This window comes from Coregonus clupeaformis, chromosome 34 (genome assembly GCF_020615455.1).
Source record: "Coregonus clupeaformis isolate EN_2021a chromosome 34, ASM2061545v1, whole genome shotgun sequence".
NCBI classification, from domain to species: domain Eukaryota; kingdom Metazoa; phylum Chordata; class Actinopteri; order Salmoniformes; family Salmonidae; genus Coregonus; species Coregonus clupeaformis.
The window spans coordinates 26,660,931-26,683,537 of NC_059225.1; the positions used below are offsets into that span (position 1 = coordinate 26,660,931).

The 22,607-nt window shown below is 49.8% G+C and overlaps 1 protein-coding gene across 1 annotated transcript; it reads left to right on the forward strand.

The window, feature by feature from the left end:
- Nucleotides 1-913: 913 nt before the first annotated feature.
- On the forward strand, nt 914-21,145 carry LOC121557078 (barrier-to-autointegration factor-like). Its single transcript, XM_041870953.2, has 3 exons — nt 914-1,058; nt 12,738-12,864; nt 20,508-21,145. The coding sequence occupies exons 1-3, from the start codon at nt 1,040-1,042 to the stop codon at nt 20,653-20,655; spliced, it is 294 nt and encodes a 97-aa protein (XP_041726887.1). The 5' UTR covers nt 914-1,039; the 3' UTR covers nt 20,656-21,145.
- The last annotated feature ends 1,462 nt before the right edge of the window (nt 21,146-22,607 follow it).

The window sequence follows — 22,607 nt, forward strand, 5'->3', positions numbered from 1 at the left end:
CAAAGCCCTGACCTCAATCCTATAGAACATTTGTGGGCAGAACTGAAAAAGCGTGTGCGAGCAAGGAGGCCTACAAACCTGACTCAGTTACACCAGCTCTGTCAGGAGGAATGGGCCAAAATTCACCCAACTTATTGTGGGAAGCTTGTGGAAGGCTACCCGAAACGTTTGATCCAAGTTAAACAATTTAAAGGCAATGCTACCAAATACTTTTTGAGTGCATGTAAACTTCTGACCCACTAGGAATGTGATGAAAGAAATAAAAGCTGAAATAAATAATTCTCTCTACTATTTTTCTGACAATTCACATTCTTAAAATAAAGTGGTGATCCTAACTGACCTAAAACAGGGAATTTTTACTAGGATTAAATGTCAAGAATTGTGAAAAACTGAATTGAATTGTATTTGGCTAAGGTGTATGTAAACTTCCGGCTTCAACTGTATATATATATATGTGGAGAGAGAGAGAGAGAGAGAGAGAGAGAGAGAGAGAGAGAGAGAGAGGAGAGAGAGAGAGAGAGAGAGAGAGAGAGAGAGAGAGAGAGAGAGAGAGACACACACAATATTAATTAATCTTGTTTTCTAGCCCAGTTGTGGTTGTTTTTTGTGGTGTCTTCAACTTTCTCTGTGAAGTTAGTAATAATTATTCCCCTCATCTCTGAGTTGCTGTCACCTCCCAAGACTCACTAAGAGTAGGCAGATTTAACAGACACATGCATGCCACACATCACCCTGGCTGGTTGTTTAAAACCAACTGGTTGTTCCCATCTTCAGGGAATCGAAACTTTCCATTTCTCTCTAACTTTCGTTTCTGTTCAGAGGTGGAGCTAATGTTCACTAGGAGACAGAATATTGAAGCGGGGAGGGACCTACCTGATTGTCCAATAGAAACTTTATTTTTTGGAAGATATTTTGCTACTGTTTGCTACGGTGTCTTGACAACAGTAGAGGAAGACTGCTCTAGCAGACAGAAAACAGAAGACAGAGAGACACCTCGTCAAGTTATATTGAACTGAATTCTCCATCCTCCACCTGAACCATGTCTGGAAACAAGAAAGGTAAGACTAATGATCTTTGCAGGATGTAGCTTTAGTTATACAACCCTGTATTGTGACCTTAGTATCATTATATGTTCCCGATAAGAGCGTCTGCTAAATGACTAAAATGTAAACGTAAATGTAATTATTTGGTAACACTTTACAAGAGGTAACATTTGCATAGGGTATATAATTACTAACGGTTAATGAATCACTTATAAATGCATTATGAACCATTAATAAATAGTTATATTGCGTTGGTCCAAATAGTGCGATAACTAGTCAGAGCTTGCCAAATAGTGAGCCACTATTTACCTCCAGTTATTAACCATTTACAAATGCACTTACAAAATGCTTATAATTTTGAAGCCTTATTTATCATCATGCACATGTATTTTCAATGGTTGCACAGTTGAACATTTCTATTTTCTCACTTTTGGGTTTTGGTTTTCATGATGTGTCTGGCCAACTGTATATCCCGGACATTATTCAGTCATATAATTCCTAACATATTACTGCCCTTTACCAGATTATATCAAGACACTTACCACTTCTCTGTGAAAGTTGTTTATTTATAATACATTTGCAAAAAGTTATAGAAACCTGTTTTCGCTTTGTCATTATGGGATATTGTGTGTAGATTGATGAGGGCAACAAATAATTTAAGCAATTTTACAATAAGGCTGTAACGTGACAAAATGTGGAAAAAGGGGAAGGGGTCTGAATACTTTCCGAAGGCACTGTAACAGTAGGGCCTTGGATAAACTATCACTGTAAATACTATATCACTGTCCGGCTTTGGATAAACTGAATCACTGGATAAACTGTACCACCGGATAAACGGTATCACAATCGGGGCCTTGGATAAACAATGGATACACTGTTTCACTGCATAAATTATATCACTGTCCTGGTCTTCTATAAACTGCATCACTGGAGGATACATTTTATAACTGTCAGGGCCTTGGATAAACTGTATCACAATCGGGGCCATGGATAAACAGTAACACAAGATACACTGTTTCACTGTCCTGGCCTTGGCTAAACTTTATCACTGGATAAACTGTATCAATGATGCGGTCCTTGGCAGGTCAGAAAGCATCAAAAGGACCTAAACAAAGACTAACCTTCTCCCCTCCAAACGTCCCGCAAGGAGCCCTGGAAACCTGTTCTCCCGTAGAACGGGGTGGTGAATATAGTTAGGGTTCCCCTGCCTTGTTGTATAGAGTAGCATCTAATGGGAAAACTGGAGCGCCGCATCTCAGAGCTGCTCGCGTAATGGCATTTGGAGGCAAAAAGTGGAGGCAGGGAGGTTCAGGTCTGTAATCATACAGATCTCCTCCCAAGCATCTGGATCTAGGGTGTAAAACGAAGGCAGGGTGAAAAACGAAGGCAGTAAAGTGGCAGTAAAGTGCTCTGTCTTCCTAGGGAGTGAGGTGCCAATGACGTTAGTAAAATGGGGCGAGGGGCTGAGGTGGTCAGCCAGAGACGGCTCCACCGTGGGAGAGTTGCCAATGGATTCCTTCATATTGTGCATGTCCAGGCTCGGGGTAGAATCGTTGTTACAAACCCCGTGGCTTTAAACGCCTAGGTGGATGGACAAGAGACCCGTAACATAATTCATGCAAATTAGAATCATGCAAATTAGAATCGTGACATGGAACAGTGAGAACAAAAACTACACGACAACCATAAACTACCGTCAAACATAAAAGGTTTATTGCTGAACACACGGTAAAGGTTTGGGAGAAAGGGCTGAGCAGGACCCAAGAAATGAAACAATAGTGTAAAACACTCCTAAACTGATCTTGCCTGCCTCAAGAACCGCTAAGCTACTGCTAATCATACAAAAGTACAGTGGGTGGTCCGCTCAGGTCTAACTAGTGTTTTTAGACAGATTTCTTCCTACGGGTAATGTACGCCTGTCAGAGGAACCGATGTGGATGTGGTGGAGGAGTCAGGCGCAGGACACAGAGGTTTCGTCCAACAGTCTTTAATAGTCCAAAGTGCAAAAGAGGTAAACACGACCTCGACCAAAAACAGAGGCGAGGGAATTACGCAACCAAGCGTAAAACACTAAACACAAAACAAACAGAGCGCAAACACGTAGCTCCGAAAGACAGGCAGACAACAACACACAAACTAACCAATACAAAACAGGGAACTTATAAGACACGTAATCAGAACACAAACAGACACAGGTGTACAAGACAGACCAAAGTAATCACACCACGAAACATACAACGGTGGCAGCTAGTACTCGGGGACGGCGAACGCCGAAGCCTGCCCGAACCAGGAGGAGGAGCAGTCTCGGCCGAAACTCGTGACAGTACCCCCCTTGACGCGCGGCTCCAGCCGTGCGCCGACCCCGGCCTCGGGGACGGCCAGGAGGATGCGGACCCGGGCGCGTGGGATGCCCACGGTGGAACTCAGTCAGGAGGGATGGATCGAGGATGTCCCTCCTAGGCACCCAGCACCGTTCCTCCGGACCGCATTCCCTCCCACTCCACGAGATACTGGAGACCACTCATCCGGCGCCTCGAGTCCAAGATGGTCCGGACCCTGTACGCCGGGGCCCCTCGATGTCCAAGGGGGGCGGAGGGGTCTCTCCTATCTCATCTTCTTGAGTGGGCCAGCTACCACCGGCCTGAGAAGAGACACATGGAACGCAGGGGTTAATATTTTTGTACTCAATAGGCAGTTGTAACCTGTAACACACCTCGTTCAATCTTCTCAGGACTTTGAAGGGCCCCACAAACCGCCGACCCAGCTTCCGGCAGGGCTGGCGGAGGGGCAGGTTTCGAGTCGAGAGCCAGACTTGATCTCCCGGTGCGTACACCGGTCCCTCACTGCGGTGGCGATCGGCGCACGCCTTTTGTTGACGGATGGCCCGCTGCAGATGGACATGGGCAGCGTCCCACGTCTCCTCCGAGCGCCGAATCCACTCGTCCACCGCAGGGGCCTCGATCTGGCTCTCGTGCCACGGTGCCAGGACCGGCTGATACCCTAAAACACACTGGAAAGGTGTTAAGTTGGTGGAGGAGTGGCGGAGAGAGTTCTGGGCCATCTCTGCCCAGGGGATATACCTAGACCACTCCTCCGGCCGGTCCCGGCAATAGGACCTCAGAAACCTACCCACATCCTGGTTGACTCGTTCAACCTGCCCATTGCTCTCCGGGTGGTACCCCGAGGTAAGGCTCACCGAGACCCCCAAGCGTTCCATGAACGACCCCCAGACTCTGGAGGTGAACTGGGGACCTCGGTCAGACACAATATCCTCGGGGACCCCATAGTGCCGGAACACGTGGGTAAATAGGGCCTCGGCGGTTTGTAGGGCAGTAGGGAGACCCGGCATTGGGAGGAGACGACAGGCCTTGGAAAACCGATCCACAACGACCAAAATGGTGGTATTCCCCTGGGAAGGGGGTAGGTCGGTCACAAAATCCACCGAGAGGTGGGACCATGGTCGTTGTGGAACGGGCAGGGGATGTAACTTACCCCTGGGCAAATGTCTAGGCGCCTTACACTGGGCGCACACCGAGCAGAGAGGAGACATAAACCCTCACATCCCTAGCTAACGTTGGCCACCAGTATTTCACGCTAAGGCAGTGCACTGTCCGGCCAATCCCTGGATGTCCAGAGGAGGGTGATGTATGAGCCCAATAAATAAGACGATCACGAACCTCGAGCGGAACGTACGTCCGCCCCACAGGACACTCGGGGGGAGTAGGGTCGGTACGCAGTGCCCGCTCGATTTCCGCGATCGACCTCCCATACCACCGGAGCCACCAGACAAGACTCCGGCAGTATGGAAGTAGGCTCAATGGACCTCTCCTCTGTGTCATACCGCCCGGGACAGGGCGTCTGCCTTACCGTTCTGGGACCCTGGGATGTATGTGATCTTAAAAACAAACCGGGTCAGGAACATGTTCCACCTAGCCTGACGAGGGTTCAATCTCCTAGCTGCCCGGATGTACTCCAGGTTACGGTGATCAGTCAGAATGAGGAAAGGGTGTTGAGCCCCCTCAAGCCAATGCCTCCACATCTTTAGGGCCTGGACTACAGCTAACAGCTCCCTGTCCCCAACGTCATAATTGCGCTCCGCCGAGCTGAGCTTCTTGGAGTAGAACGCACAGGGGCGGAGCTTAGTGGCGTGCCGGACCGTTGTGACAGGACTGCCCCAATACCGGTCTCGGACGCGTCTACCTCAACTTGGAATGGTAAAGAGGGATCCGGATGCGCCAGCACCGGGCCGAGGTGAACAGGTTCTTCAGTTTGACAAATGCCCTGTCCGCCTCAGCTGACCACTGCAAACGAACCGGACCCCCCTTTAGTAGGGACGTAATGGGAGCTGCAACCTGTCCAAAGCCCCGGATAAACCTCCGGTAGTAATTAGCAAAACCCAAGAACTGCTGCACCTCTTTTACAGTGGTTGGAGTTTGCCAATTACGCACAGCCGACACACGGTCTACCTCTATCTCCACACCAGACGCGGACAACTGATAACCCAAAAAGGAGACGGACTCCTGGAAGAACAGGCATTTCTCTGCCTTGACATACAGGTCATGCTCCAACAGTCTTCTCAACACTCGGCGCACCAGGGCTACATGCTCGGCTCATGTAGAAGAGTACACTAGGATGTCGTCGATGTACACTACCACACCCTGCCCATGCATGTCCCGGAAAATGTCGTCAACAAAGGATTGGAAGACTGAAGGAGCATTCATTAGCCCGTATGGCATGACGAGATACTCGTAATGACCCGAGGTGGTGCTAAATGCCGTTTTCCATTCATCCCCTCCCTAATGCGCACCAGATTGTACGCGCTCCTGAGATCCAACTTTGTGAAGGACCAGCGCTCCGCGTAATGACTCCGTCATAGTCGCAATCAGTGGAAGAGGGTAACTATACTTAACCGTGATCTGATTGAGACTACGGTAATCAATACACGGGCGCAAACCCCGTCCTTCTTCTTCACAAAGAAGAAACTCGAGGAAACCGGGAAGTGGAGGACCGTATGTATCCCTGTGCCAAGGACTCGGCTATGTAAGTCTCCATAGCCGCTGTCTCCTCTTGAGACAAGGGATACACACGGCTCCGTGGAAGAGCCGCTCCTGTTTGGAGATTTATCGCACAGTCCCCCTGTCTATGAGGTGGTAGCCGTGTTGCCCTCGCTTTGCTGAACACAAGTGCTAAGTCCTCATACTCAGGGGGAATGCGCATTGCGGGCACTTGGTTCGGACTCTCTACCGAGGTCGCCCTAAGGAAACACCCTAGACATCTCCCTACACACTGGGCAGACCACTCCATAAGAGCCCTCTGTTGCCACGCAATGGTAGGATCATGTCGCTAACCAAGGAAGCCCCAGCACCACGGAGTACACAGGAGAGTCAATCAGATAAAACTGAATGATCTCCTCATGACCCCCCTGCGTCGTCATCTTAAGTGGTGCTGTGACTTCTCTGATCAGCCCCGACCCCAACGGCCGGCTGTCTAAGGCGTGGACAGGAAAGGGGCTTCTACCGCCAAAGGGGGAATTCCTAATCTATAACAAAATGCCCGATCAATAAAATTCCCAGCTGCGCCTGAATCTACTAGCGCCTTATGCTGGGAATGAGGTGCCACCTGTGGAAAGCTCACAGGAATACTCATGTGACCAACAGAGCGCTCTGGGTAAGTGGGGCGCCTACTCACCTGAAATGACTCCCCCAGTGCGTGACCTGTTGTCCCCTCTCCCAGGAGACCCTCCCCAGCACCTGGCCGCGGTGTGTCCTCCACGGCCACAGTTGGTGCAGGGGTTGGCCCCTCGGGTTCTCTCTCCTCCTCTCTAGCGCCAGCACCCCGAGCTCCATGGGAATCGGCTCGGAGGTGCTGGAGGGTGGAATGGACGACCCCCACTCGGGGACGTCCGCGGGTAGCCAGCAGGGTGTCTAGACGGATGGAAATGTCCACCAACTGGTCGAACGACAGGTTGGTGTCCCTGCAGGCCAGCTCACGATGAACGTCCTCTCGTAGGCTACACCGGTAGTGGTCAATGAGGGCCCTCTCATTCCACTCCGCATCCGCCGCTAGCGTCCGGAACTCCAGTGCGAACTCCTGTGCGCTCCTCTTCCCCTGTCGGAGGTGGAACAGACGCTCTCCCGCCGCTTTCCCCTCAGGTGGATGATCGAAGACTGCTCTGAAGCGGCGGGAGAACTCCGCGTAGGTGATGGTGGCGGCGTCTATTCCCTCCATTCGGGCGTTGGCCCACTCCAATGCCTTGCCGGATAGACAGGAGATGAGGGCGGAGACGCTCGTATCCCGAGGGCGCTGGGTGTATAGTAGCCAGGTAGAGTTCCACCTGCAGGAGGAACCCTGACACCCGGCTGCAGAACCGTTATATGCCCTCGGGAGCGAGAGCCGAATGCCACTGGGTTCCGGTGCTGAGAGAGGAGGACTGGCCGTTGGTGATGGGATGGTGTAAGAAGGCGTGGGCACCTCTCCAGTCACCAACCGGCGCAGAGTGTTGGACACCTCGTCCATGGCGGCCCCAAGTTGCCGGATCATAGTGTCCTGATAGCTGATCCGTTCTTCCAGCGACTTGGGTGCCACCACTGCTCCTGCTGACTCCATAGTGGTGTGTTGTTCTGTCAGAGGAACCGATGTGGATGTGGTGGAGGAGTCAGGCGCAGGACACAGAGGTTTCGTCCCAACAGTCTTTAATAGTCCAAAGTGCAAAAGAGTAAACACGACCTCGACCAAAAACACACTACAAGTGCCCAACGCATAAGGCGTTGGTTCTGGTTGTACATCCGGTGGAGAAAAACTAAGGGGTTATGGTCAGTATACACTATCACTGGTAATGCACTGGAACCAACATAAACTTCAAAGTACTGAAGAGCTAACAACAAAGCTAGAGCGTCTTGTTCAATGGTGGAATAGTTTGTCTGACATTTGTTAAATTTCCGTGAAAAATAACAGACAGGATGGTCCACTCCACTCTGGTCCTGCTGCAGTAGAACAGCACCAGCACCTCTGGCACTTGCATCTACCTCCAGTTTAAACGGTCGTTCAAAATCTGGCGCAGCAAGAACAGGAGTACTACATAAGAGTGCTTTAGCAGTGTTGAAAGCAGTACGACAATCTTCAGACCATACACATTTTCTCGCTCGGACTGAGCAAATCCGTTAATGGAGCAACTACTGCAGAGAATTTTTTACAGAAACTACGGTAGTAGCCAACCATCCCTAAAAAGCAGCGTAGCTCTCTTCTGGTGGTAGGTGCGGGAAATGCATTTATAGCTGAGACCTTGGCATCTACAGGGCGCACCTGACCATGGCCGACCTGTTTACCGAGATAAGTAACAGTGGCCTTCCCAAACTCGCACTTTGCTAAGTTCAGGGTTAGAGAAGCGGCTGCTAGACTTTCACACACTACCCTTAGAGTTGTAATATGATCAGACCACTCAGTCGAATAAATTACCAGATCATCAAGGTAAGCACTACAATTAGGAACTCCAGCCAATACTGTGTTAACCAGGCATTGAAAGTGGCTGGTGCGTTCCCGCATCCCAAATGCCATGACAGCATATTGTAGGAAGTGATCTGGGGTCACAAAGGCAGAGATGTCGGAGGCACGTGAGGTTAACGGCACCTGCCAGTAACCTTTTAGAAGATCTAGTTTGGTTACATAAGTAGCAGCACCAACAGTATCAATACAGTCATCTAGTCTGGGTAACGGGAACGAGTCGGGCACTGTGACAGCATTGACCTTCCGATAGTCCGTACATAACCTGGATGTCCCATCAGGTTTAGGAACCAGAATGCACGGAGAACTCCAAGGACTTGAACTTGGCATAGCCAGGTTATTCTCCAGCAAATAACCGACCTCATCCTCATTATCTTTCTTTTAGAGACGTTGATAAGCATGTTGCTTGATAGGTGCAGCGTTTCCAACATTAATGTCATGTTCTAACACATTTGTGCATGTAGGAACATCATTAAAAAGACATGGAAAGCTGTGTAATAGTCTCACAATATCATCTGACTGTCCGTCCGTTAAATGAATCAGGCTTGATGGGAGAGACAGCAGCATCTCTGAATTGGGCAATCTTGAATTGGGCAATCCAAACCATCTCCGTCCACATCATTAACATGACTTCCCACTACAGCCGCAGCAACAATAGAGACAGCCGTCTCGGCCAGTTTCTCTGGACTGTCTATCTGAGTGACGGGTCTGGTGTGGTATGTCTTCAACATGTTAACGTGGCACACACGAGATTGGCGTTTTCTATCAGGAGTCTGTATCACGTAGTCAGTTTCACTTAGTTTCTTTTCAATGACATAAGGACCAGAGAAACGTGCTGACAATGACGCTCCTGGCACCGGCAACAATACAAGAACTTGGTCACCTGGCTGCAGTGAACGAGAAACAGCCTGGTTGTCATAGTGCCGTTTCATCCGTCTCTGTGAGGAAGACAGCGCTTCCTTTGCTAGAGCACAGGCACCATGTAGGCGCTCACGAAAGTGACTAACGTAGTCCAACACATTTTCTTTCACACACAACTCTTGTGATAAAAACTGATCCTTAAGGACTTTCATAGGTCCTCTCATGGTGTGTCCAAACACCAGTTCAGCTGGGCTGAACCCTAAGGATTCCTGTACTGTCTCACGGACAGCAAACAAAACTAGAGGAGCTCCCTCATCCCAATCCTTCTCAGATTCCAAGCAATATTTACGGAGCATAGACTTCAGTGTCTGATGCCAACGTTCAAGCGCACCCTGAGACTCTGGGTGATATGCGCTTGACACACGGTGTGACAATAAAGTATGCCAGGTTTTTCTTCTTTAGCTCCTCCTCTGAGACAACACTAGAAAAACATTTAGCCAGGCTAATGTCAACCTTCTGGGTAGCGATCAGCTGCTCACGAGTGACTGGTAACTGTATTGCCTCAGCAACAAGTTCCACATCCTTCTTCCTTTCTCTGGGCTGTTGGTCAGACTGCACCAGCTTACCAGAGGTAGCACCCGAACTATCCTCTGGGTCACACTCTCTGAATAGAATCGTGTTCGACAAATATATCACGTCACCCACTTGTCGTGCTTGAGCACATGTGACAGCACAAGCGGGGAACACATCTGGATAACCCTAGTGCCCCCCCCCTCCATGTCCCCAGGTGTTGTAGTGCCCCTCCCTCCATGTCTCCAGGTGTTGTAGTCCTCCTTCCTCCATGTCGCCAGGTGTTGTAGTGCTCCTTCCTCCATGTCTCCAGGTGTTGTAGTGCCCCTCCCTCCATTCCCCAGGTGTTGTAGTGCCCCTCCCTCCATGTTCCCAGGTGTTGTAGTGCTCCTTCCTCCATGTCTCCAGGTGTTGTAGTGCTCCTTCCTCCATGTATCCAGGTGTTGTAGTGCTCCTTCCTCCATGTATCCAGGTGTTGTAGTGCTCCTTCCTCCATGTCTCCAGGTGTTGTAGTGCCCCCCCCTCCATGTCTCCAGGTGTTGTAGTGCCCCCCCTCCATGTCTCCAGGTGTTGTAGTGCTCCTTCCTCCATGTCTCCAGGTGTTGTAGTGCTCCTTCCTCCATTTATCCAGGTGTTGTAGTGCTCCTTCCTCCATGTATCCAGGTGTTGTAGTGCTCCTTCCTCCATGTCCCCAGGTGTTGTAGTGCCCCTCCCTCCATGTCTCCAGGTGTTGTAGTGCCCCCCCTCCATGTCTCCAGGTGTTGTAGTGCCCCCTCCATGTCTCCAGGTGTTGTAGTGCCCCTCCCTCCATGTCTCCAGGTGTTGTAGTCCTCCTCCCTCCATGTCCCCAGGTGTAGTGCTCCTTCCTCCATGTCTCCAGGTGTTGTAGTGCCCCCTCCATGTCTCCAGGTGTTGTAGTGCCCCTCCCTCCATGTCCCCAGGTGTTGTAGTGCTCCTTCCTCCGTGTCCCCAGGTGTTGTAGTGCTCCTCCCTCCATGTCCCCAGGTGTTGTAGTGACCCCTCCATGTCCCCAGGTTTTGTAGTGCTTCTTCCTCCATGTCTCCAGGTGTTGTAGTGCCCCCCCTCCATGTCTCCAGGTGTTGTAGTGCCCCCCCTCCATGTCTCCAGGTGTTGTAGTGCCCCTCCCTCCATGTCTCCAGGTGTTGTAGTCCTCCTCCCTCCATGTCCCCAGGTGTAGTGCTCCTTCCTCCATGTCTCCAGGTGTTGTAGTGCCCCCCCTCCATGTCTCCAGGTGTTGTAGTGCCCCTCCCTCCATGTCCCCAGGTGTTGTAGTGCTCCTTCCTCCGTGTCCCCAGGTGTTGTAGTGCTCCTCCCTCCATGTCCCCAGGTGTTGTAGTGACCCCCCCTCCATGTCCCCAGGTTTTGTAATGCTTCTTCTTCCATGTCCCCAGGTGTTGTAGTGCTCCTTCCTCCCTGTCTCCAGGTGTTGTAGTGCCCCTTCCTCCATGTCTCCAGGTGTTGTAGTGCCCCCCCTCCATGTCTCCAGGTGTTGTAGTGCCCCTTCCTCCATGTCCCCAGGTGTTGTAGTGCTCCTCCCTCCATGTCTCCAGGTGTTGTAGTGCTCCTTCTTCCATGTCTCCAGGTGTTGTAGTGCTCCTTCCTCCATGTCTCCAGGTGTTGTAGTGCTCCTTCTTCCATGTCTCCAGGTGTTGTAGTGCTCCTTCCTCCATGTCTCCAGGTGTTGTAGTGCCCCCCTCCATGTCTCCAGGTGTTGTAGTGCCCCTTCCTCCATGTCCCCAGGTGTTGTAGTGCTCCTTCCTCCATGTCTCCAGGTGTTGTAATGCTCCTTCCTCCATGTCTCCAGGTGTTGTAGTGCTCCTCCCTCCATGTCTCCAGGTGTTGTAGTCCTCCCCCCTCCATGTCTCCAGGTGTTGTAGTCCTCCTTCCTCCATGTCTCCAGGTGTTGTAGTGCCCCTCCCTCCATGTCCCCAGGTTTTGTAGTGCTTCTTCTTCCATGTCCCCAGGTGTTGTAGTGCTCCTTCCTCCATGTCTCCAGGTGTTGTAGTGCCCCTCCCTCCATGTCTCCAGGTGTTGTAGTGCCCCCCCTCCATGTCTCCAGGTGTTGTAGTGCCCCTTCCTCCATGTCCCCAGGTGTTGTAGTGCTCCTCCCTCCATGTCTCCAGGTGTTGTAGTGCTCCTTCTTCCATGTCTCCAGGTGTTGTAGTGCTCCTTCCTCCATGTCTCCAGGTGTTGTAGTGCTCCTTCTTCCATGTCTCCAGGTGTTGTAGTGCTCCTTCCTCCATGTCTCCAGGTGTTGTAGTGCCCCCCCTCCATGTCTCCAGGTGTTGTAGTGCCCCTTCCTCCATGTCCCCAGGTGTTGTAGTGCTCCTTCCTCCATGTCTCCAGGTGTTGTAATGCTCCTTCCTCCATGTCTCCAGGTGTTGTAGTGCTCCTCCCTCCATGTCTCCAGGTGTTGTAGTCCTCCTCCCTCCATGTCTCCAGGTGTTGTAGTTCCCCCCCCCTCCATGTCCCCAGGTTTTGTAGTGCTCCCTCTTCCCAGATCTGTTTGTGCTGTATTGTCACCTCAAGGAGTATAACTCTGTTGGGATTAGGGTAGTTCCTAATCTCGGTTAACCCAGAATTGAAATATTTACGTAGTCTGTCCATAAGAGATTAGGGTAGTTCCTGGTTCCTGGTTCCTGGTTCCCCTCCCAGAGAAATGTTATCTGAGGTTTCACCTCAACTGACCCAGTGATAAGACCCAGTCATAAATACACACTCATCATCGTGTTGTTCCTCCAGGATACTCCACCACCTCTCAGAAGCACCGGAACTTTGTCTCTGAGCCGATGGGGAACCGGTCTGTGAGAGACGTACCCGGGATCGGACCTGTACAGGGCCGCAGGCTAGAGGATAAGGGCGTTACCAGGTAGGTTCACTACGTAGGAATAGTGTGCCAAATCAGAACCAACCATAGTTTCTGAAATGTCTGGGAACTTTGGTCAATTTATGTGAGTAAATCCACCAATCACTGATGGGCTGCCCCAAGCTGGTGAGAGTAGACAACAACACATCCGCCATGCTGACCCTCAACACGAGGGCCCCTCAGGGGTGCGTGCTTAGTCCCTTCCTGTACTCACTGTTCACCCACGACTAAAACACCTTCATTAAGTTTTCTGAAAACATGACGGTGGTAGGCCTAATCACCAACGATGATGAGACAACCTATAAGGAGGAGGTCAGAGACCTGTTAGTGTGGTGCCAGGACAACAACCTCTCCCTCAACGTGATCAAGACAAAGGAGCTGATCATGGACTACAGGAAAAGGAGGGCCGAGCACGCCCCCATTAACACCGACGGGGCTGTAGTGGAACAGGTCGAGAGCTTCAAGTTCCTCGGTGTCCAGATCACTAAGGATCTATCATGGTCCAAACACACCAAGACAGTTGTGAAGAGGGCACGACAAAGCCTATTCCCCCTCAGGAGGCTGAAAAGATTTGGTATGGGTCCTCACATCCTCAAAAAGTTCTACATCTGCACCATTGAGAGCATCTTCACTGGCTGGATCACTGCTTGGTATGGCAACTGCTTAGCATCTGACCACAAGGCGCTACAGAGGGTATTGTGTATGGCCCAGTACATCCCTGGGGCCAAGCTTCCTGCCATCCAGGATCTCTTTACCAAGCAATGTCAGAGGAAGGCCCTAAAAATGGTCAAAGACTCCAGCCACCCTAGTCATAGACTGTTCTGTCTGCTACCGCACGGCAAGCGGTACCGATGCACCAAGTCTGGAACCAACAGGACCCTGAACAGCTTCTACCCCCAAGCCATAAGTCTGCAAAATAGTTAGTTAAATAGTTAACCAAATAGCTACCCGGAATATCTGCATTGACCCCTTTTGCACTAACTTTTTTGACTCATCACATACACTGCTGCTACTGTCTATTATCTATCCTGTTGCCTAGTCACTTTACCCCTACCTACAGTATACTGCTGCTACTGTCTATTATCTATCCTGTTGTCTAGTCACTTTACCCCTACCTACAGTATACTGCTGCTACTGTCTATTATCTATCCTGTTGTCTAGTCACTTTACCCCTACCTACAGTATACTGCTGCTACTGTCTATTATCTATCCTGTTGTCTAGTCACTTTACCCCTACCTACAGTATACTGCTGCTACTGTCTATTATCTATCCTGTTGCCTAGTCACTTTACCCCCTACCTACAGTATACTGCTGCTACTGTCTATTATCTATCCTGTTGTCTAGTCACTTTACCCCTACCTACAGTATACTGCTGCTACTGTCTATTATCTATCCTGTTGTCTAGTCCCTTTACCCCTACCTACAGTATACTGCTGCTACTGTCTATTATCTATCCTGTTGTCTAGTCACTTTACCCCCTACCCACAGTATACTGCTGCTACTGTCTATTATCTATCCTGTTGTCTAGTCACTTTACCCCTACCTACAGTATACTGCTGCTACTGTCTATTATCTATCCTGTTGCCTAGTCACTTTACCCCTACCTACAGTATACTGCTGCTACTGTCTATTATCTATCCTGTTGTCTAGTCACTTTACCCCTACCTACAGTATACTGCTGCTACTGTCTATTATCTATCCTGTTGTCTAGTCACTTTACCCCTACCTACAGTATACTGCTGCTACTGTCTATTATCTATCCTGTTGTCTAGTCCCTTTACCCCCTACCTACAGTATACTGCTGCTACTGTCTATTATCTATCCTGTTGCCTAGTCACTTTACCCCTACCTACAGTATACTGCTGCTACTGTCTATTATCTATCCTGTTGTCTAGTCACTTTACCCCTACCTACAGTATACTGCTGCTACTGTCTATTATCTATCCTGTTGTCTAGTCACTTTACCCCTACCTACATTATACTGCTGCTACTGTCTATTATCTATCCTGCTGTCTAGTCACTTTACCCCTACCTACAGTATACTGCTGCTACTGTCTATTATCTATCCTGTTGTCTAGTCACTTTACCCCTACCTACAGTATACTGCTGCTACTGTCTATTATCTATCCTGTTGTCTAGTCACTTTACCCCTACCTACAGTATACTGCTGCTACTGTCTATTATCTATCCTGTTGCCTAGTCACTTTACCCCTACCTACAGTATACTGCTTCTACTGTCTATTATCTATCCTGTTGTCTAGTCACTTTACCCCCTACCTACAGTATACTGCTGCTACTGTCTATTATCTATCCTGTTGTCTAGTCCCTTTACCCCTACCTACAGTATACTGCTGCTACTGTCTATTATCTATCCTGTTGCCTAGTCACTTTACCCCTACCTACAGTATACTGCTGCTACTGTCTATTATCTATCCTGTTGCCTAGTCACTTTACCCCTACCTACAGTATACTGCTGCTACTGTCTATTATCTATCCTGTTGTCTAGTCACTTTACCCCTACCTACAGTATACTGCTGCTACTGTCTATTATCTATCCTGTTGCCTAGTCCCTTTACCCCTACCTACAGTATACTGCTGCTACTGTCTATTATCTATCCTGTTGCCTAGTCACTTTACCCCTACCTACAGTATACTGCTGCTACTGTCTATTATCTATCCTGTTGCCTAGTCACTTTACCCCTACCTACAGTATACTGCTGCTACTGTCTATTATCTATCCTGTTGTCTAGTCACTTTACCCCTACCTACAGTATACTGCTGCTACTGTCTATTATCTATCCTGTTGTCTAGTCACTTTACCCCTACCTACAGTATACTGCTGCTACTGTCTATTATCTATCCTGTTGCCTAGTCACTTTAACCCTACCTACAGTATACTGCTTCTACTGTCTATTATCTATCCTGTTGTCTAGTCACTTTACCCCTACCTACAGTATACTGCTGCTACTGTCTATTATCTATCCTGTTGTCTAGTCCCTTTACCCCTACCTACAGTATACTGCTGCTACTGTCTATTATCTATCCTGTTGCCTAGTCACTTTACCCCTACCTACAGTATACTGCTGCTACTGTCTATTATCTATCCTGTTGCCTAGTCACTTTACCCCTACCTACAGTATACTGCTGCTACTGTCTATTATCTATCCTGTTGCCTAGTCACTTTACCCCTACCTACAGTATACTGCTTCTACTGTCTATTATCTATCCTGTTGTCTAGTCACTTTACCCCTACCTACAGTATACTGCTGCTACTGTCTATTATCTATCCTGTTGTCTAGTCCCTTTACCCCTACCTACAGTATACTGCTGCTACTGTCTATTATCTATCCTGTTGCCTAGTCCCTTTACCCCTACCTACAGTATACTGCTGCTACTGTCTATTATCTATCCTGTTGTCTAGTCACTTTACCCCTACCTACAGTATACTGCTGCTACTGTCTATTATCTATCCTGTTGTCTAGTCACTTTACCCCTACCTACAGTATACTGCTGCTACTGTCTATTATCTATCCTGTTGTCTAGTCACTTTATCCCTGCCAATATGTACATATCTACCTCAAATACCTCGTACCCCTGCACATGGACTCAGTAGTGGTACCCCGTGTATATAACCAAGTTATCATTGACTCAGTACTGGTACCCCGTGTATATAGCCAAGTTATCGTTACTCATTGTGTATTTATTATTACGTGTTTTACTTTTCTATTCTTTGTCACGGTTCAGACAGACGACAAGAGGACCACAATTGCGTCACACCAGAAAGTTTATTTAAACTTAAGGGGAAAGGGATGTAGGGAGTGAGTGAAGGCTCCAGGGGTTATCCCGTCCGATGTGCTGGGTCTGTGCCTCCCCCAGTGGCAGCGATGCGTCCGATGACGCCGGTGGTTGGTGGTCCAGAAGTCCTGGGGGGAGGAAACACAGACACAACGGGGCGGAATGAAACCAGGCAGCAGTACAGTTCAAGGGAAATCCAAAATACGTAGTAGCAAGGCAGAAGGCTGGTCAGAGTTACCGGGATTGAAGAGTAGTCAGGAGTCGTAATGGCAGAAGCAGGTCTGGATCTCCTGAGGCAGAAGAGTATCCAAAAACCAGGCAGGTCCGGGGTCACAAAACCAGGGTGAGCCAGAAGCGCGAGCAAACAGGTTCCGGGTGTGAGCTTTGCAGACGATCTGACAAAGGAGAGCTGAAAGACAGGGCTATAAATACTGGGAGAGGTTAGTGGGTAATGCAGCGCAGCTGGCAGAGTAATTAGAGCCGAGCAGAGCAGGGACAGGTGGAGCTAGTTAGGCTGAGTAGAGAGAGTGGTGAGCAGAGTGGAAGAAAATTAAGGTGGTAACCCGGTGGAGTGAGAGGCTCATGACAGAACCCCCCAAGGGACGGCCCCAGAAGTCCCACGAGCAACACCACGCCGGGCGGGAGGAGGGGAGCCGGAGGAGGGCTAGAACTCCTCCGAACGGTCCCGAGTGAACGTCCTCATCCTCGGAGGAAGCCGGAGGGCCGTGGTCGGGAGATGGGACAGGTCCCGAGACCGGATCAGGCACAGGACAGGAAGCCGAGCGGGCAGGACGGTTAGAGACCCCTCTGGGGCGGCCCCTACGGATTGCAGGTTGATCAGGATGCCGTTGGTGGAAAGCGGTGATGAGAGTCCTATCCACAATCCGACTAGCTGGCACCCAGGTCCTTTCCTCAGGTCCATAGCCCTCCCAGTCAATGAGGTACTGGGAGACCCCTACCCCTCCGTCTGGACCGAAGCAGGCGGCGGACGGTGTAAACCAGACCACCATCGACGAGCCGTGGAGGAGGAGGACAAGGCGCAGCAGGGACCAGCGGACTCCTGGGCACAGGCAGGGGCTGCAGCAATCCGGCTGGGGGGCTGGCAGGACGACTTGTGTTGGTTGCAGATGGGGCAGGCTTGGACGAATTCCCGTACATCCTTCCTCAGAGAGGGCCACCAGAACCTCTGGGCGAGCAGGTTGTAAGTGCGGGTGGAGCCAGGGTGACAAGCTAGGCGGGAGTCATGTCCCCACTGAACGACCTGGGACCTCAGGTCTTCGGGGACAAAAAGGCGGTCAGCTGGGCAAGTGCTGGGACCTGGCTGGTTACGGAGAGCCTCCAGCACCTGTTCCTCAACAGCCCAGGTCAGAGCTGCAACGATGCAGGGACTTGGCAGAATCGACACAGGGTCCTTGGAGGGGTCAGGAGCGGAGTTAGTAGGTACTGGCCGAGGGGGTAGTGCGGCGGCAAGCAGGCAGGTTCGGTGGCAGTCCTCTCCCCACTCCCTGATCACCCCGGTCACCCAGTCGAGCTGAGGGTTGTGCCGGCGGAGCCATGGGTAACCCAGGATGAGGGGTTGGCCTGGAGAGGGGAGCAGGTGAAACTGGATAGTTTCTTGATGGTTTCCGGACAGACCCATCGAGACCGGGGCCGTGACATGAGTGACCGATCCGAGTAAGTGTCCGTCCAGTGCCCGGGCAGGAATAGGAGGTGTCAAACGGAGGTTCTCCAGTCCCAGTTGGCGTGCCAGCTTGATGTCCATTATGTTGGCTTCGCGCCAGAATCCACCAGAGCAGCCAGGGTGTGAGTTGAGTCAGAGAGGCGGAGGTGAACTTGCAGCAGGGGTTTGCGGTCGGAGGACTGGATGGTCATTGAACTCAACCGGACTCCCCTATGCCCGGTGAGCTTCGGCCCTTTAAAGGGCAGGTTACCACACGATGTCCGTCACCTCCACAATAGAGACAGAGGTTTGAGGTGAAGCGTCGCTGGCGCTCTGCAGGAGTGAGAGAGGCTCGCCCAATCTCCATAGGCTCAGACTGATCAAGCTGACCTGGGTGAGTGGCAGTAGATGACAGGAGCCCAGTCGGATCTCTCCGAATGCCGGTAGTAGGTGGACCTTGGCGCCCCCTCTCACGACGACGGGTCTGTATCCCTCTGTCGATCCTGACAGTCAGTGCGATAGCTTCATCAAGAGTGGAAGGCAGTTCATGGGAGACCAACTCGTCCTTGATATAGTCAGCCAAACTATGGAAGAACGCGTCCACCAACGATGGTGTGTTCCAAGAACTTCGTCTAGCCAGGGTTCGGAAGTCGATGGAATGGTCTGCGACTGTACGTCTGCCTTGTCGAATACTGAACAGTTCACGAGACGCCTCTGCGGTTGGTGAATCCAGGTCAAACACCTTCAGCATCTCCTCAGCAAACAGGTCGAAGGTTGCACATGCGGGGTTTGACGTTCGAACTCTGCTGTTCCCCAGAGTCGAGCTCGGCCCGTCAGGTGAGTGATGGCATACCCAACTCTAGCCCCTCCGTGGCGAAGGTCCTTGGCTGCAAGGAGAACTGAAGTCGGCAGCTAGTCAGGAATGGCCGGACCTGGGTTGAATCGCCGTTGAACCGCTCGGGGTTTCCAATCTTGGGTTCCGAGCAGCGGCTGCAATGACCGGGGCAGGTAACTCGGGGGCAGGGCTGGTGGGCAGACTGGCTGGGGTCAGGTTGGTGAGGAGTTGAATGATCATGGCGAGTTGTTGTTGCTGCTGCTGGGACTGCTGCTGGTGCTGCTGGAACTGCTGATGCTGTTGGTGGCCGACCTGAAGCAGAGAGGAGATGACGCCGCTCATGCGGCCTAGCTCTCTCTCAGTGTGTTCCAGGCGTAGCATGGCGGTGGGTTGCTCAGGCTCTTCGGTTTCCATGTCGGGGGAAGTGTGCGCTGAGTCCATGATGGTCAGATCGTACTGTCACGGTTCAGACAGACGACAAGAGGACCACAATTGCGTCACACCAGAAAGTTTATTTAAACTTAAGGGGAAAGGGATGTAGGGAGTGAGTGAAGGCTCCAGGGGTTATCCCGTCCGATGTGCTGGGTCTGTGCCTCCCCCAGTGGCAGCGATCGTCCGATGACGCCGGTGGTTGGTGGTCCAGAAGTCCTGGGGGGGAGGAAACACAGACACAACGGGGGCGGAATGAAACCAGGCAGCAGTACAGTTCAAGGGAAATCCAAAATACGTAGTAGCAAGGCAGAAGGCTGGTCAGAGTTACCGGGATTGAAGAGTAGTCAGGAGTCGTAATGGCAGAAGCAGGTCTGGATCTCCTGAGGCAGAAGAGTATCCAAAAACCAGGCAGGTCCGGGGGTCACAAAACCAGGGTGAGCCAGAAGCGCGAGCAAACAGGTTCCGGGTGTGAGCTTTGCAGACGATCTGACAAAGGAGAGCTGAAAGACAGGGCTATAAATACTGGGAGAGGTTAGTGGGTAATGCAGCGCAGCTGGCAGAGTAATTAGAGCCGAGCAGAGCAGGGACAGGTGGAGCTAGTTAGGCTGAGTAGAGAGAGTGGTGAGCAGAGTGGAAGAAAATTAAGGTGGTAACCCGGTGGAGTGAGAGGCTCATGACATTCTTCCTCTATTTTCTTTCTCTCTGCGTCGTTGGGAAGGGCCCGTAAGCATTTCACTGTTAGTCTACACCTGTGGTTTATGAAGTATGTAACAAATACAAGTTGGTTTGATCAACCAGAAGTTAAAGCTGTTGAAAATAAGTTTAAGCATTTCCCAAAAATATACCTATACAAGAGCTATACATAGTTTCAGAAAACTTTACCAGAACTTAACAGTAAATTACCCCGTTTTGTCTCTCCAAAGGGCTGACCAGATGTTGGGCCAGTACCTGGTGAGTGGTCGAGACCAAGGCCAGTTCCAGGGCTATCTGAAAAATACCACAGGGGCCAACGCCAAGCAACAAAGTGACGCCTACAATGGAATGAGAGAGTGGACCAACAACAATATGTAGAGGAGAGCAGACATTCACTCACTGTCTCTGCTCCTTTCTGCTTTTCTACTCCTTACTAGGACTCTTCAGACCTACCTAGGTCAACTTTCAACTAACTTTTAATAAGTCATTACTGATAAGTGGGGCGGCAGGTAGCTTAGTGGATAAGAGCGTTGTGCCAGTAATCGAAAGGTCGCTGGTTCTAATCCCCGAGCCGACTAGGTGAAAAATCTGCTGATGTGCCCTTGAGCAAGGCACTTAACCCTAATTGCTCATGTAAGTCGCTCTGGATAAGAGCGTCTGCTAAATGACGTAAATTAGTTTAATAATTAGTTATAAGTATTGATAAGTAATCTTGAGTAATCATAAAGTTGATAGTTATCTGTAAGACACTGTACTTCCTTCTGTTCTTCTTGTCACATCCTTCAACTAAGACCCTGGGCCCTGTCCCCAGGTTAAAGTGATAGCTTTGGGTGCATTCTGTTTTGGAATAAATCTGGAATTAACTTCTTGTTGTTGTCCTGCTGTATTCTTGATGGCTGCAAAAGTCTTAAGAGTCAACACATTGTTACAGATGTCCTGGTCTGAGAGAGGGGCCTAATCGGAGGGGCCTAATCGGAGGGGCCTAATCGGAGGGATGTGCAACCTGAAGACTATACTGTTATTGGCAGAGAGGAGAGAGGAGGGCAAACTCTCGTTATTGGTCTATTAACTATTGGTAATGTCACCAGGCAATCAAGCTGACATTTCAGGCGGTCTTTTCAGACAGCTCTTACACGAAAAGGGCATTATCATAATGTTCACAATGTTATTCCAACCTCAGAGTGTGGAAATAGACCGGTAACTGCCAAAATAAAGGAAACACCAGCAAAGTGTCTTAACAATAATAATAATAATAATAATAATACACTTTATTTGTTAAGCGCTTTTCAATACATGTAAGAAGGTGTTTCAAGTCATAAAATAATTTAATTAAAATATAGCCAAGAGCAGCAATGAACGGGGTTCACAGGATGACAGAAAGAACCAGAACTATCTTCCTTTATGTGACGGGGTTCACAGGATGACAGAAAGAACCAGAACTATCTTCCTTTATGTGACGGGGTTCACAGGATGACAGAAAGAACCAGAACTATCTTCCTTTATGTGACGGGGTTCACAGGATGACAGAAAGAACCAGAACTATCTTCCTTTATGTGACGGGGTTCACAGGATGACAGAAAGAACCAGAACTATCTTCCTTTATGTGACGGGGGTTCACAGGATGACAGAAAGAACCAGAACTATCTTCCTTTATGTGACGGGGTTCACAGGATGACAGAAAGAACCAGATCAGTTGGAAACAAACAAACCAAGCACTCCATCATGTAGGAACCTTTATGTGCAGTCATGAGTCTAAATACAACATCTGGAATGATTCTGACGTATGGTTCATGAGGAGCAGAAGATTGCAGATGATTCTGAGCATTAGCGTTACATACAGTTCCTTGCAAAAGTATTCATCCCCCTTGGTGTTTTTCCTATTTTGTTGCATTACAACCTGTAATTTAAATGGATTTTTATTTGTATTTCATGTAATGGACATACACAAAATAGTCCAAATTGGTGAAGTGAAATGAAAGAAATAACTTTTTTCCAAAAATTCTTTAAAAAAATAACGGAAAAGTGATAAATGCATATGTATTCACCCCCTTTGCAACCAAGATCTGGTGCAACCATTTACCTTCATTTACCTTCAGAAGTCACATAATTAGTTAAATAAAGTCCACCTGTGTGCAATCTAAGTGTCACATGATCTCAGTATATACTGTATACACCTGTTCTGAAAGGCCCCAGAGTCTGCAACACCACTAAGCAAGGGGCACCATGAAGACTAAGGGCTCTCCATACAGGTCAGGGACAAAGACTAAAATTGAGCTTTTTGGCCATCAAGGAAAACGCTATGTCTGGCGCAAACCCAACACCTCTCATCA